The 11,986-nt window shown below is 39.1% G+C and overlaps 2 protein-coding genes across 3 annotated transcripts; one reads left to right on the forward strand and one right to left on the reverse strand.

Moving 5' to 3' along the window:
- LOC135651868 (DEAD-box ATP-dependent RNA helicase 27-like) lies at positions 1–8,273 on the forward strand. Of its 2 annotated transcripts, none has more exons than XR_010501968.1 (12): positions 1–458; positions 679–864; positions 1,698–1,883; positions 5,056–5,139; positions 6,315–6,356; positions 6,435–6,506; positions 6,578–6,877; positions 6,948–6,986; positions 7,075–7,179; positions 7,266–7,330; positions 7,411–7,536; positions 7,871–7,964. XR_010501968.1 is itself a non-coding variant. In XM_065172414.1 (12 exons), the coding sequence occupies exons 1-12, from the start codon at positions 96–98 to the stop codon at positions 8,048–8,050; spliced, it is 1,752 nt and encodes a 583-aa protein (XP_065028486.1). In that variant the 5' UTR covers positions 1–95; the 3' UTR covers positions 8,051–8,273. The 2 variants fall into 2 exon arrangements, 1 of the variants encoding a protein (XP_065028486.1); XM_065172414.1 differs by having other exon boundaries at positions 7,262–7,330; positions 7,871–8,273.
- A 1,666-nt stretch (positions 8,274–9,939) lies between these two features.
- Positions 9,940–11,448, reverse strand: LOC135650626 (mavicyanin-like). Its single transcript, XM_065170115.1, has 2 exons — positions 11,184–11,448; positions 9,940–10,605 (listed from the first exon to the last, which is right to left on the reverse strand). Exons 1-2 carry the CDS (start codon positions 11,359–11,361, stop codon positions 10,193–10,195), a joined length of 591 nt encoding a protein of 196 aa, XP_065026187.1. The 5' UTR covers positions 11,362–11,448; the 3' UTR covers positions 9,940–10,192.
- Positions 11,449–11,986: the final 538 nt, after the last annotated feature.

Genomic DNA, 11,986 nt, shown 5'->3' on the forward strand with positions numbered 1-11,986 from the left:
TTGTTATGCTGCTCCCGCGTATTTGTCTGAGAGAGCAATAGCCGCCCCCGATTTCTGAGAAAGAACTGAGCGACACCATCGTGCTTACACTCCTCATGTCTCCGGTCATGGAGCTTCATGACGTAAAGAGGCAGAAGAAGCCCAACAAGAAGAGGAAGAACAGGCCAATCCCCCAGGTAGACGCGGACGCCACCGGTGCTGAAGGTGGCGGACTGGCGGTGGACGAAGAAGACCACCACGAAGAGAAGTCGCTCAAGGGTTTAGGTGAGGAGCAGGAGGTGGTCAAGGAAGAGATGGACGGAGATCAGGTCGGCGACGGCGCAGAGATGACGGCTCCCGCCGCTAAGAAGAAGAAGAAGGACTATGGAATATTGACTTCGGAGTCCTTCTCTCGGCTCCCCATCTCCGAACTCACCATGAAGGCCATCCAAGAGATGGGGTTTGAAAACATGACGCAGGTCACATCTCGCTTTATAATGGGGATTTTCCAGATTTAGGGGTTTGGGGTTTCTTAGTTTTCTGCGAGTTATTTTTTCTGTTATACATCAATGATTGTACGGATTCTTTTTGGTAGAGAGGGTAGGAATTGGTTGAAGTTGATGCAGTTTGATAACATTATTGCCGATTGAGAGGGTAGGAATCGATTGAAGCTGATGCAGTTTGATAACATTATTGCAGATTCAATCTAGGGCTATTCCGCCTTTGCTGGAAGGGAAAGAAGTGATGGGTGCTGCAAGGACGGGTTCAGGGAAAACTCTTGCTTTTTTGATACCTGCAATCGAGTTGCTGCATAATATCCATTTTATGCCTCGGAATGGTACTGGGATCATCATTATTTGTCCGACGAGGGAGCTTGCCATTCAAGTAGGAATTTTGTTTCCTTATTGATTTTTTGTTAGTTGCCTGTGGTATTTTTTATTATGAAACTTTGTGATATAAACAATTAAAAATAGTTTGGTTACACTAACAAAATCATGACTATTAAGTTAGAGTAACTAAGTCATATATTTATATATGTGCGTGTGTATATATGTATATGTATATGGCTATTGAGTTACAATAACTAATTCATATTTATATGTATGTATATATATGTATACACCTTCACCATTAATGCTGATTCTTCATTGTAGTCATTAGCTAACTATTACAAGCTTATCATAAGTGAAAAAAAAGACCTTTAGTGCTTCATGTTGAGGATGGTAGTTAGACAAACCAAAGCAGAAAAATCATTGCACTTAGCTTTTTACTGATCAACAATACTAAATGTTTTTGAGCCATCTACTGAAGGCACCTGCTTTTGCACCTAGGCCTTTTGACTAGCCTTTCAAAAGGATTGCTGCCTAGACTGGCTAAGCATTTGAACAGCTTATACTATTAGATGGTTAGTCCGGGTTGAAGTAGTTTGTCTCTCATTGTGAACATAATTGAGTTTATGATATTGTTGTATTCCACCTGAAAACTTGGCAACAGAAGAAAAGAATGCTGTTTTAAAGTTTTTCTGTAGCAGATATGTTTGTTCATTTTGGCTGATTAAATGAATCCCTGAGGAAAAATGATGTTATAAATAAACAGGATCTTGCTAGTCAACCGATTGGAGTGTGTTCAGAGTTTTTGTTTTTGTTTTTTTTGTCATATACATTCATCGAAGCTAAGATTTGGTTTAATTTTAGGACAACTCTTTGTTTATGTTGCAGACACATGCCGTTGCAAAGGACCTTTTGAAGTACCATTCACAGACTCTAGGTTTGGTTATTGGTGGTGCTGGACGAAAAGGAGAAGCTGAGCATCTTGCTAAGGGAGTAAATTTGTTGGTGGCTACGCCTGGAAGACTCTTGGACCATCTTCAAAACACCAAAGGATTTATTTACAAAAATTTGATGGTAAATAGTGTATATTTGTAAAAACTGCTAATCTTTTGTAGCCTATGAATGTGTTTTATTCTTATTTCTTGTCATTTTTGCAATCTTAATTTTTTGTCATGTTAAACAACTTTTGTTCTTGTTTGGACTTCGGAGGAATATAAGGGGTGCAAATACTAATTTTGGTTGATAAACATACCTTGACCAATGATAATCAAGTTAAAATGGATTAACTTGGCACTAACTATTGTCCACAACTCTACATTCATGATGATTGACATATCGGAGATGCCTAGGAGAAATTGCATGAAATAAAAACAATAGAGATACATATCCACATTGAGTTCAAAGTTCCTTTTTGTTTCTAATATACATACGACAGATAGTATATGAATATTTAGGTAACATTTACTCAGATTAGTGAGCTTAATTTTATAATGAAGGACCAGTAACAAGGTAGAATACTCCCAAGTTCTAGGAAAAAGAATCTTATGTTGTCATGAATCATATATTGTGCTTGTAACTTTTGTAAATTTAATGAATAAACTCACCTTTGGCAAGGATCAAAACAGTAATTTTATTTGCCATGACTTGGTAAAGTAAGAGTCAAGATAATTATTCTCATTTGTTCTCAGGTTCTCAAAATTTTCCATCTTCTTTAATTCTTACATATGTAGACTTTTCCTCTGATCACAAGCAAAAGCCTGTGATATCTGTTTGGAGAAAAGAAAATTAATGCCTTTCTTGAGAGTCATAAGGTTCCAATATCATCTGTGAATGATCAACTTGTTAACCAAACCAAACAAAAGTAGCCATGAGGCAGTCTTTTGTTCTTGTGTGCAGTAGTAAGATTTGATATATCATCTAGGTAAAAGGGTCAATATCTTCCATTTTTTTGGCTTCTGTAGTCTTGAATATAAATTGATCCACCATTCTTTTGCCTCTTTGCTGGATTTGAAGTCTGGTTGAGATTCCTAGTAAGAATGACTTTATTTTTCTCATTTTTAAAATTTATTTGGGTCGAAACCTACCTGAAATTTCTAACTTGATCTAGCAAAAGAAAGAATATGTAGGCAGCTCTATAGGCATGCATGACCTAATAGGTATTGTTGTGCCTGATAGGCATGCACAACACAGTAAATCGGCTGAACTCACTCTCCTTTTTTTCCCCCTTGTTGGTTGGGAAAGAATCCTAATAAATCAAGTCGCTATTACATCTGCCCTTCATATCTTCAAAAGCAGAATTGAGAACATAATAGGATCAGTTATTCTCCTATGCCATGGTCACTCTTGCACCAAGGCCCAATCCACTATGCAATTAATCTCTCGAAGCCATAAATATTCTGGATGAAAGGAGAAGATATTCTTGATGAAGCCATGCCACCAAATGAAGTGGCAATAATTATAGTAATTAGAACTGACGAAGGACCTTGTGCTATTCAGGGTTAATTGGCGGGACAGGATACATGTGGCTAAACCTCAATAGTTGATATGAAGGGTTATTGGTGGTAGAAGTAACTAGTTAATGTTATACTTAATATTGCTTTATCATGTAGTAGCAGAATGACATTGTACGATTTTTGTTACAAGAAGTTTCTCTCTTTGCACAATTGAACTTTTAGGCCATTTCTTTATCTTTCTCTCTTTTCTCTTTTCTTTAAGGTGGTTGATACTGCTTATCCTTTGGTGACAAAAATCTGAGATAGCTGTTCTCAGGCTTGTAGGATATTTTGACACATGCTTATAAGGGAGTTGGAGAACATTGCTTTTAGCATTATGCTGGATTCAACCTTTTCTTTTTCCATCAGTACAGCTGATGAATTTCTCCCCTTGTTTTCGCCCGAGATTTTGCTGGATATTATTTGTGATTAATTAATTGATTGCATTTGGATGCATGCTGTTAATGGTGATTGATAAAGAGGATGAAGAAGAGGAGAGGAGGAAGTAACGAGAGGTAATGTAGGTGGTGAGGAGGGGTGAGGATGGAAGAGTGTGGAAAGGTCTGCTGAACTAGTGCTACTGTTCATTCAGTGTTCTCATTTCTCATTGAACTCCCACTGATTGAACTGTCACTATTTGTTTGTTACTCATATTTTCTCTTTGGTTGAAAGAGAGAGGGGGAGAGAGACAGGTAAGACAGATAAATAGAGAGACAGAAGTGAGTGAAGGGAATTTGGTATTGGGAGAAGATGCTGGTTGGCATTTGAGCATTTGCATATACTTTGAATGGTAATTTGCGGTTAATCCTGCACACATGGTGGCTCGTGAGTCATGTGGAGCTTAGCAAAGCATTAGAAACTACTGTTTTTCATTTTTCCATAAGTCTGAAAGTGCTCAAGAGTGATGAATGTACTAAAAATCAGATGTCCCTGATTCAGTGGTTTTTGTGAATCAATTAGTGCAGTGAATAATGTGTACAAAAAAAATAATATGGGTGAACCCAGTGCATGAGTCTTCCACCCATGTGGTATTTGCAAAGGGAAAATGACAAGAAACAAAGAAATATTTCACTTAAACAATGTTTTTTTGTTAGTAAAACTAAAGCACTAGACATATGATTCCTTTTAAGTTTTTGAACGTATTTAAGTTTTCAAATGATCTTTTTGTGCCAATCCAAGATACTTTTATACAATCCAATCAATCCTGTTGATACTGTTCCCAATCCTAAGTCCACAAAGCTTGTTAAAGGCTGACCTGGCATGTGAAGTTCCATCAATTTGTGGTCTAGGGATGGTGAGTGAGTGCTTATCCTAGCAAGCAAGGAGACTGTCTTTGTCTTAAACGCATGAATCCATGAATCTTGTTGGAAATTGACATATATGTGGTGCTATGTTGGGTGATTCCTGTCTTCAGCACTCAGTCATAAGTGGAGGTGTCTAACATCATAACTTGAATCGTTTATAACATATTACCTTGATATTTTAATTACTTTGTGATCATAGTAGTTAAGTTGTAGCTATTGCGACTTACATCACCAATAAAACTTTTTTGTTAATTGCTTATTTTCATTGAACTCATGCGTATTGATGTTTTGCTGGTATCTCAAGCTCCCACACTTGGAAGATTCATCACATGTTTGATCTAAACCAATGGCATCTGAATTATTGGACCTGAAGTTTCTTTTAGATTGTCATTAACTGTTTGTTATTTGTTCTTTTGTGCCAATTGTCATATTGTTCCTTTCCAAATGTAGTTTCTTATAATTGATGAAGCTGATCGAATTTTGGAGGCTAACTTTGAGGAAGATATGAAGCAAATATTTAAGCGCCTGCCAAAGGTGTGTATTTCATTCTTTTCCTGATAATTTACCTTTTCGTTTTTTGATTTTCCATATAGTTAAACTGTGGTTTTGTGAGTGAACATTTTATTATTTGGTAATCCTACTGATGCTGATACTTTCTTCCAAAAAGTCAATGTTAATTCATTTATTTCCTTTTCATTATGTATGTGTCACATTAATTTTTTTTAATATTGAAGCTTGTTGTTGACAATAAATCAAACTCTGGTTGTTCTTGTCAATATATGCAAGTATTTAACGGTTCGACCATGAATTGATATTGGACCATATAGGTTGGTACTGGTTGATATGTATTATTTTATTATTCTTTTGGTGATCCCAGGTAATACAAGTTGGTTATGTATGTGTCCAATAGGTTCCTGAAGCCAATATTGTACTGAGATTGATATCTTTGATTATTATTATTTGTATTAACATATGCCCATTGTAATGAGGTCTTCTCTACATCAAGGAAATGATCCATAAAGTTACCAACTAGCTCAATTTATATGCATCAATGTCTAATTGTTGTGGCTGGCTCCAACTGGGCTTCCCAAGTGAGGGGTGACACCAACTAGGGCTGGGGTTCCCTGATACTTCGCATCCAAATCTTACTAACATAGGCCACTGGAGGGGCAGGGCCGGGTTGTGTTGGCCCCTAGAGTGGCCAGAAACTTTGTGTGCCAGCTCTAGCGAGGATGTGGGCTGCCTAGGTTGCTCACAGCCTACATCATAACAGTATGGAAGAAGGATAATGTTTCTTCTAGATTCTCTCTATAAGTTCCTTGTGATGAAATGACTACTGCCATACCAAAATTACAATGTTCATAAACTTTTTTCTGCCAGCTCAAGTGAGGAGGTAAGATGCTCTGGTTTGCTCACGGCATGGGTTGCTCACAGCTTACATCATACAGACATGACAGATGAATAGTCTATTCTTGTAAATTCTCTACAAAATTTCATTGTGTTGAAAATGCTATTACCTTGTTATTTGTTTCAAGGACTAAATAACGAACTTGTACATGGCCTTAAATGTTGACCAAGAATTCTATATTGACTGAGAATTCTGCCATGAAATTGTATATTGATTTGTAGCCAGTAAAATTTGGTTTCTTTATTTGATCTATGTATGGAATTTGCAACTTGTAGTATGACCTTGTGATATCAATGTACAGGCAAGGCAAACTGCTCTTTTTACTGCTACCCAGACTAAGCAGGTTTGTGGTTTATACTGAGGATTACCATAATAATTTTTTGTAATATGTTTAATTTAATAAAAATTATACATTATTCAGGTTGAGGATTTTGCGTGTTTGTCATTTAAGGAAAAGCCAATATATGTTGGAGTTGATGATGGGAGGTCAAAAGTAAGTTTCATGACTCCACTGTCATATATGTTGGTGCTAGTGACAGTTATGACAATGTTGGCTGTTTTCAGGTCACGGTAGAAGGTTTGCAGCAGGGGTACTGTGTTGTTCCAAGTAACAAAAGGTTTATGGTCTTGTATGCTTTTTTGAAAAGGAATCTTTCAAAAAAGATAATGGTCTTCTTTTCTTCCTGCAACTCTGTCAAGTACCACTCAGAGCTTCTCAGATACATTCAAATTGATTGCCTTGATATCCATGGAAAGCAAAAGCAGCAGAAACGTACGACAACCTTTTTTGACTTCTGCAAGGCAGAAAAAGGGATCCTACTCTGCACTGATGTTGCTGCTCGTGGACTTGATATTCCTGCTGTGGTGAGTTTTAAACTTCCCTATTCATGGCTGTGTTATCTAATCCTAATAGTAATCTGTTCTTTGCCTGTAGGACTGGATTGTGCAATATGATCCTCCTGATGAACCTAAGGTAGGTGGTTAAGTGGATTGCATAATCATGTTTTTGTTGTGCTTTCCAAAGACCATCTTGATGTTCTAAAATTTGTATTGATTTTCAGGAGTACATCCACAGGGTTGGTCGGACAGCTCGTGGAGAAGGTGGCAAAGGCAATGCATTGCTTTTTCTGTTGCCTGAAGAGTTGCAATTCCTTCTTTATTTGAAGGTAGACTACCGTGCATAAGTGTTGCTTTTGTAGTTCTGGAGCCATATGATTATTGATTGATTTGTTTGACTGTTGCTGATAGGAAGCCAAGGTACCTGTCAAAGAATACGAGTTTAATGAAAAGAAAGTGCCAAATTTGCAATCTCACCTGGTGACACTCATGCAATCATCATATTATAATTTGCATATGATTGTGTATCAGAAACTAATTCTTTCGATGGTCTACTGCAGGAGAAAATAGTGGGAGAAAACTACTATCTAAGCCAGTCAGCTAAAGATGCGTATAGGTCCTATATTTTAGCCTACAATTCACATTCTATGAAGAATGTGTTTAATGTGCACCACCTCAATCTCAAGGTACCAATTGACTCTGATGTTGATTTTCTAATTAGGCATCTTGTAAACAAGCTTCCTAATCCTAGTGAAGACCATTAATAAATTAAGATGATGGTTCACTACCTTAAGGCTGTCATGGTTGGAGGTTTTACGAAATATAGTAAATCCTTAAGGCTCAAGTTTTGGGGAACTGCTATTGGCTAATCATCTAAATTGTGCATATTCATTATTAAAAAAAAAGGGTATATTCTTTTCTTTAGTTCATGCTAATTTTGATCATGTCATGCACGTACTTGCTAAAACATGAGCCTCATGGCTCTGATGTTGACCTTAGGATTTTTGGGCCTTTTGTCAGGATGTGGCTGCATCATTTTGCTTTAGCTCGCCTCCGAAGGTGAATTTGGACTTGGAAAGCAGTGCGTCCAAGTTCAGGAAGAAAATGCGCAAAACTGAAGGCAGCCGCCACGGTATCAGTGCAAGTAATCCCTATGGAAAACAGAAGGGTGATGACAAAAGACAGTTTGCACGATACTAAAGCTGGGCCGTGCAGAGAGGAAGAGTCTTACACTGCACATGCGGGAATTATATTTCATATCTGACTTGAACAAGCTTATATATTCCAGTTTCTGGAGTTTTGTATGATTACGACTATTAACTTGATCAGTTTCTTCTCTTTTAAAAGAGCAGCATAGTCAGGGATGTATTCTTTGGGAATGTTATATCATTTTTATTCAAGAGATGGGTTAACAATTCAAGTACAGGTGAGTTGTATTGAAACAAATCCAATATTTTTGTGGCATAATTCCCTACAACTCTATGTAAGCCATTTAAGGCAGTCTGGATTCTCACATTTATGCTATTTGCCCTTTACGGATGAACTTGAAAGATATATCCAAGCGTGGTTTACAGACATGACTGATAGCGAATGTTCCTTTTCAAAATATGGTGTCTCTTTGAATGTGTTGGGCTGATCTGTTTGCCTTTTTGTCCTCGTTGATACGTTAGTATCTTCAATTTTGTTTTTTCACCGGTTTCGAAGTATTAATCTCAAGCTTCGTCGCCGCCAATGAGACTCGAGGTGTGTAGACGCCCATAAAATTTGGTCCTAGCAATTAGGCAAAACCCATTTTTTTGCTAATCTAAAATCAAAGCAATAATATTTCTGTTTGTATGATTCTTTAACGAGTTGCCATTGACTCGTAACTCTCTCTCTCTCTCTCTCTCTCTCTCTCTCTCTCTGAGTTTTTATCGTTTAACGGACTAATTATATGTTATCTCATAGTAGGTATTAAAAATTATATTGACGTTTAGTCTATTTACTCTTAGTTTTACCGATGAAAACACGAAAATAAATCGTAAAAAGATAATTTTAACGTTCAATGATAGAAGGTGTCGGTAGCAACGAACGATAATGCTATTGGCGTCGATGCCAACATAGTTGCCTAGTCGCCTTCGACGATAATAAGGTCCGCTCTCATCGTAATGTCACCCGTCTCCACGAGAAGCGCACCGTCAAACTCATCGTCGCTTGTCCTGCACCGTTATGTATATGCGTCGACGCTAGTGGCAATTGCATTGGCATCGACGTAGATGGTGGTGGCCGTCGCGGTATCTACAACGAAGATGGTGGCCACCTCGTCGTTAACCTTTTGGGCAGATCCCAGCCTCAACCCGAAGCTGGTGTTGTCGGAGCTCTTACCATTTCCCCCTTTGCCGCGTTAGTTTTAGCACCACTTCTCGCCGAAAGGTTGTGTTGGAACTAATGCGGTAGTGGGGGAGCAGTAGGAGCTCCGACGACCCTAGATTCGGGTCAAGGCTAGGATCCGTCCAACGGGTCAACGGTGAGGCGGTCACCATCTTCACCGTATACGTCATGATGGCCACCACCATTTGCGACGACACCAACACAATTGTTGTTCAGTGTCGATATAGATGCAGAGCGGCATGGGACAAGCGACGATGAGGTCGACGACATGCTCCTCATGGAGGCAGGTGGTATCACGGTGAGAGTGGACCTTATCGTCGTTGGAGGCGGCCATGCAATTGCATCGACACCATCGATGTCGTCCGTCACCGAATATTAAAATTATTTTTTTATCCTTTGCTTTTATGTTTTTGTCTATAAAATTATTTGTAAACATCGTTAAGGTAAATGTATCTAGATGTTTCGCTTTCATAACTATAGGGATGCTATTGTAACTTTTTAAAGTGTAGAGATCGAGACTTTAAATATAGCTAACTACAGGAATAATATGCAATTAGTTATTTTTCAAGTTATATTATCATTTTTATTTTTTATATTAAATTTTAAATAATAATAATAATATCATTATTATTGAAGTCTGACACATATTAGATCCCGGCCCAAAAAGATTTTGAGTAATTTGATGCAAGCTCTCAAACCTGACGAATGAGACTCCAATATAAAGGTAATTTTTGCTTCATATTATTTCAAAACCATATACATCCGAAAGGATCATAAATTCTCAAATATAGTGTAACAACAGACGGACACCTATCAAAAAACCATGTTTTCTGATATTTTAAGATAAAACCGCGAATATATAGGCGATTTAACACTCATTCGACTTAAAACTTCAAATCCAATTTATGCCGTCGGTCGGTCACTCGAGTCTTTGAATTCGTTTCTATTTCAATCTCCATTACACCTCATAAACTAACTGATCACCGCAGCGAGGCCTCCAGAAAAAACAGGGTAAAGCAGCGTCAGGGCCAAAGCAAGCACCGTGGGTGTAGCTGTGTTGGCGCCGCTGGGCCGAGGGGCGGCTGCGGGGTTGGGCACGACTCCGCCGCCGCTGCTGTTGCTGGTGGCGGGAAGAGGAGATGCGGCGGGGGAGACGGAAGGGGCAGCGGAGGAGGCCGTCCGCTTGGCGATCCTGACGTCCACCTTCTGGCCGGCGCTACAGTGGCCGGGAACGCCGCAGATGAAGAAGTGGTGGCCCCTGCGCTTCAGCGTGATGGAGTCATTGCCGGAGGTGTAGGCGGCGATGGGCGACGCCGCGTTGCACGCCTTGTAGTCCGCCTTGCTCACCTCCAGCACGTTGTGGAAGTTCTTGTTGTACTTGAACACTGCCACATTATTATGTTGAAAGCTAATTTCTTGCTTGGAAGCTTCACAGAAACATCGAGAGGAATATATACATATATATTACAAAGAATAAATGATGAAGACGGGATTCAAACTCGGCTAAACCAACAGCTTCAAACATAAATCACTTGTGACAATTGAACTTTTTCAAGTGATGATTTCGAGCATACACGTAAATAACCTGTGACAGCAAGCTTCTCTTTCGAAGCATCATGAGTAAATCGATGAACAGCAAGCTTCTCTTTCGAAGCATCATGAGTAAATCGATGAACAGCAAGCTAATGTAAAGCAGGTTTGAACTCGTTTGCCACACATGGTGAACAGTATATAAGATAAAATATTGGCCGTAATCTAAGTGAGCAGCATATTCTTCTCTAATGTAGAAACCTTGAAAGCATTTTCCATTAACGAAGAACCTAAGTTTAAGAAGAGAAAATCCAGTACTCAAAGCAATTTTGATCTTTTAGAGAAGAAGAAGAAGAAGAAGAAGAAGAAGAAGAAGAAGAAGAAGAAGAAGAAGAAGAAGTGGAACGAAGAGGTAATTAAGGGAGGAACTCGCCTATGGTGTCTCCCATATCGAACCTCTTGGAAATGGCCCAGGCGGTGTAGTTGGGACTTCCCAAGATGGTCCAACCCACCACATCCCCGACGCTGTAAACCGCAGCCTCCGACAGCCCCGCGCCGCCAACAATGGAAACGAGCACGACAAAGATGGACATCGCCATGGCCTTCTCCATGGGAGGCAAAGAGGAGGAGCTGTAGGAAGAGGGGAGAGAGAGAGAGAGAGAGAGGGGAAACGAAAAGGTTTCTTGTCACCCTCTCCTCCCTTTCTCGCGTGCGTTGGTGCACTTATAAAAGATCTCACACAACCACATGCCCATAATTCCTTGCCAGAAGACCTTTCCTCCGGGATACGTAAGAAGCGGAAAGCTGTAATCTTTTGTTTGGATGAGTGAAGCTAACGCAAACTTTCGCTCTCCCAAGTCGAGTGTCTCAGAGTCCTCCAATAGGACATCAGGCAAAGTCTGTTTCGGAGATTTGAAGTAAAACTCGACTCGTGATATGACGCAGTAATTTCAAGATGCTGACCATTGCCGAGACAAACTGACGGAGCAAAACCTCTATTAAATCCAAAAGATTTGGAACGTGAAGTCTAAGATTCACGGCGGACCATGAACGGAGCGTATCATCATCACCTTCGTTGCTTTCATTTATTACTTTGTCTGTGTTGGTCACTTTTGCTTCTTTGGCACTATAAGTAGTCTTCTTCTACTAGCGGATGAAGAGGGAAAAAAAAAAAACCAAAAACACAGTACAGTTTTAGTTTCCGAAATCTAAAACCGATAATTCTGATTTAGTTTC

The sequence above is a fragment of the Musa acuminata genome, chromosome BXJ3-10 (genome assembly GCF_036884655.1).
Source record: "Musa acuminata AAA Group cultivar baxijiao chromosome BXJ3-10, Cavendish_Baxijiao_AAA, whole genome shotgun sequence".
In the NCBI taxonomy this organism is placed as follows: domain Eukaryota; kingdom Viridiplantae; phylum Streptophyta; class Magnoliopsida; order Zingiberales; family Musaceae; genus Musa; species Musa acuminata.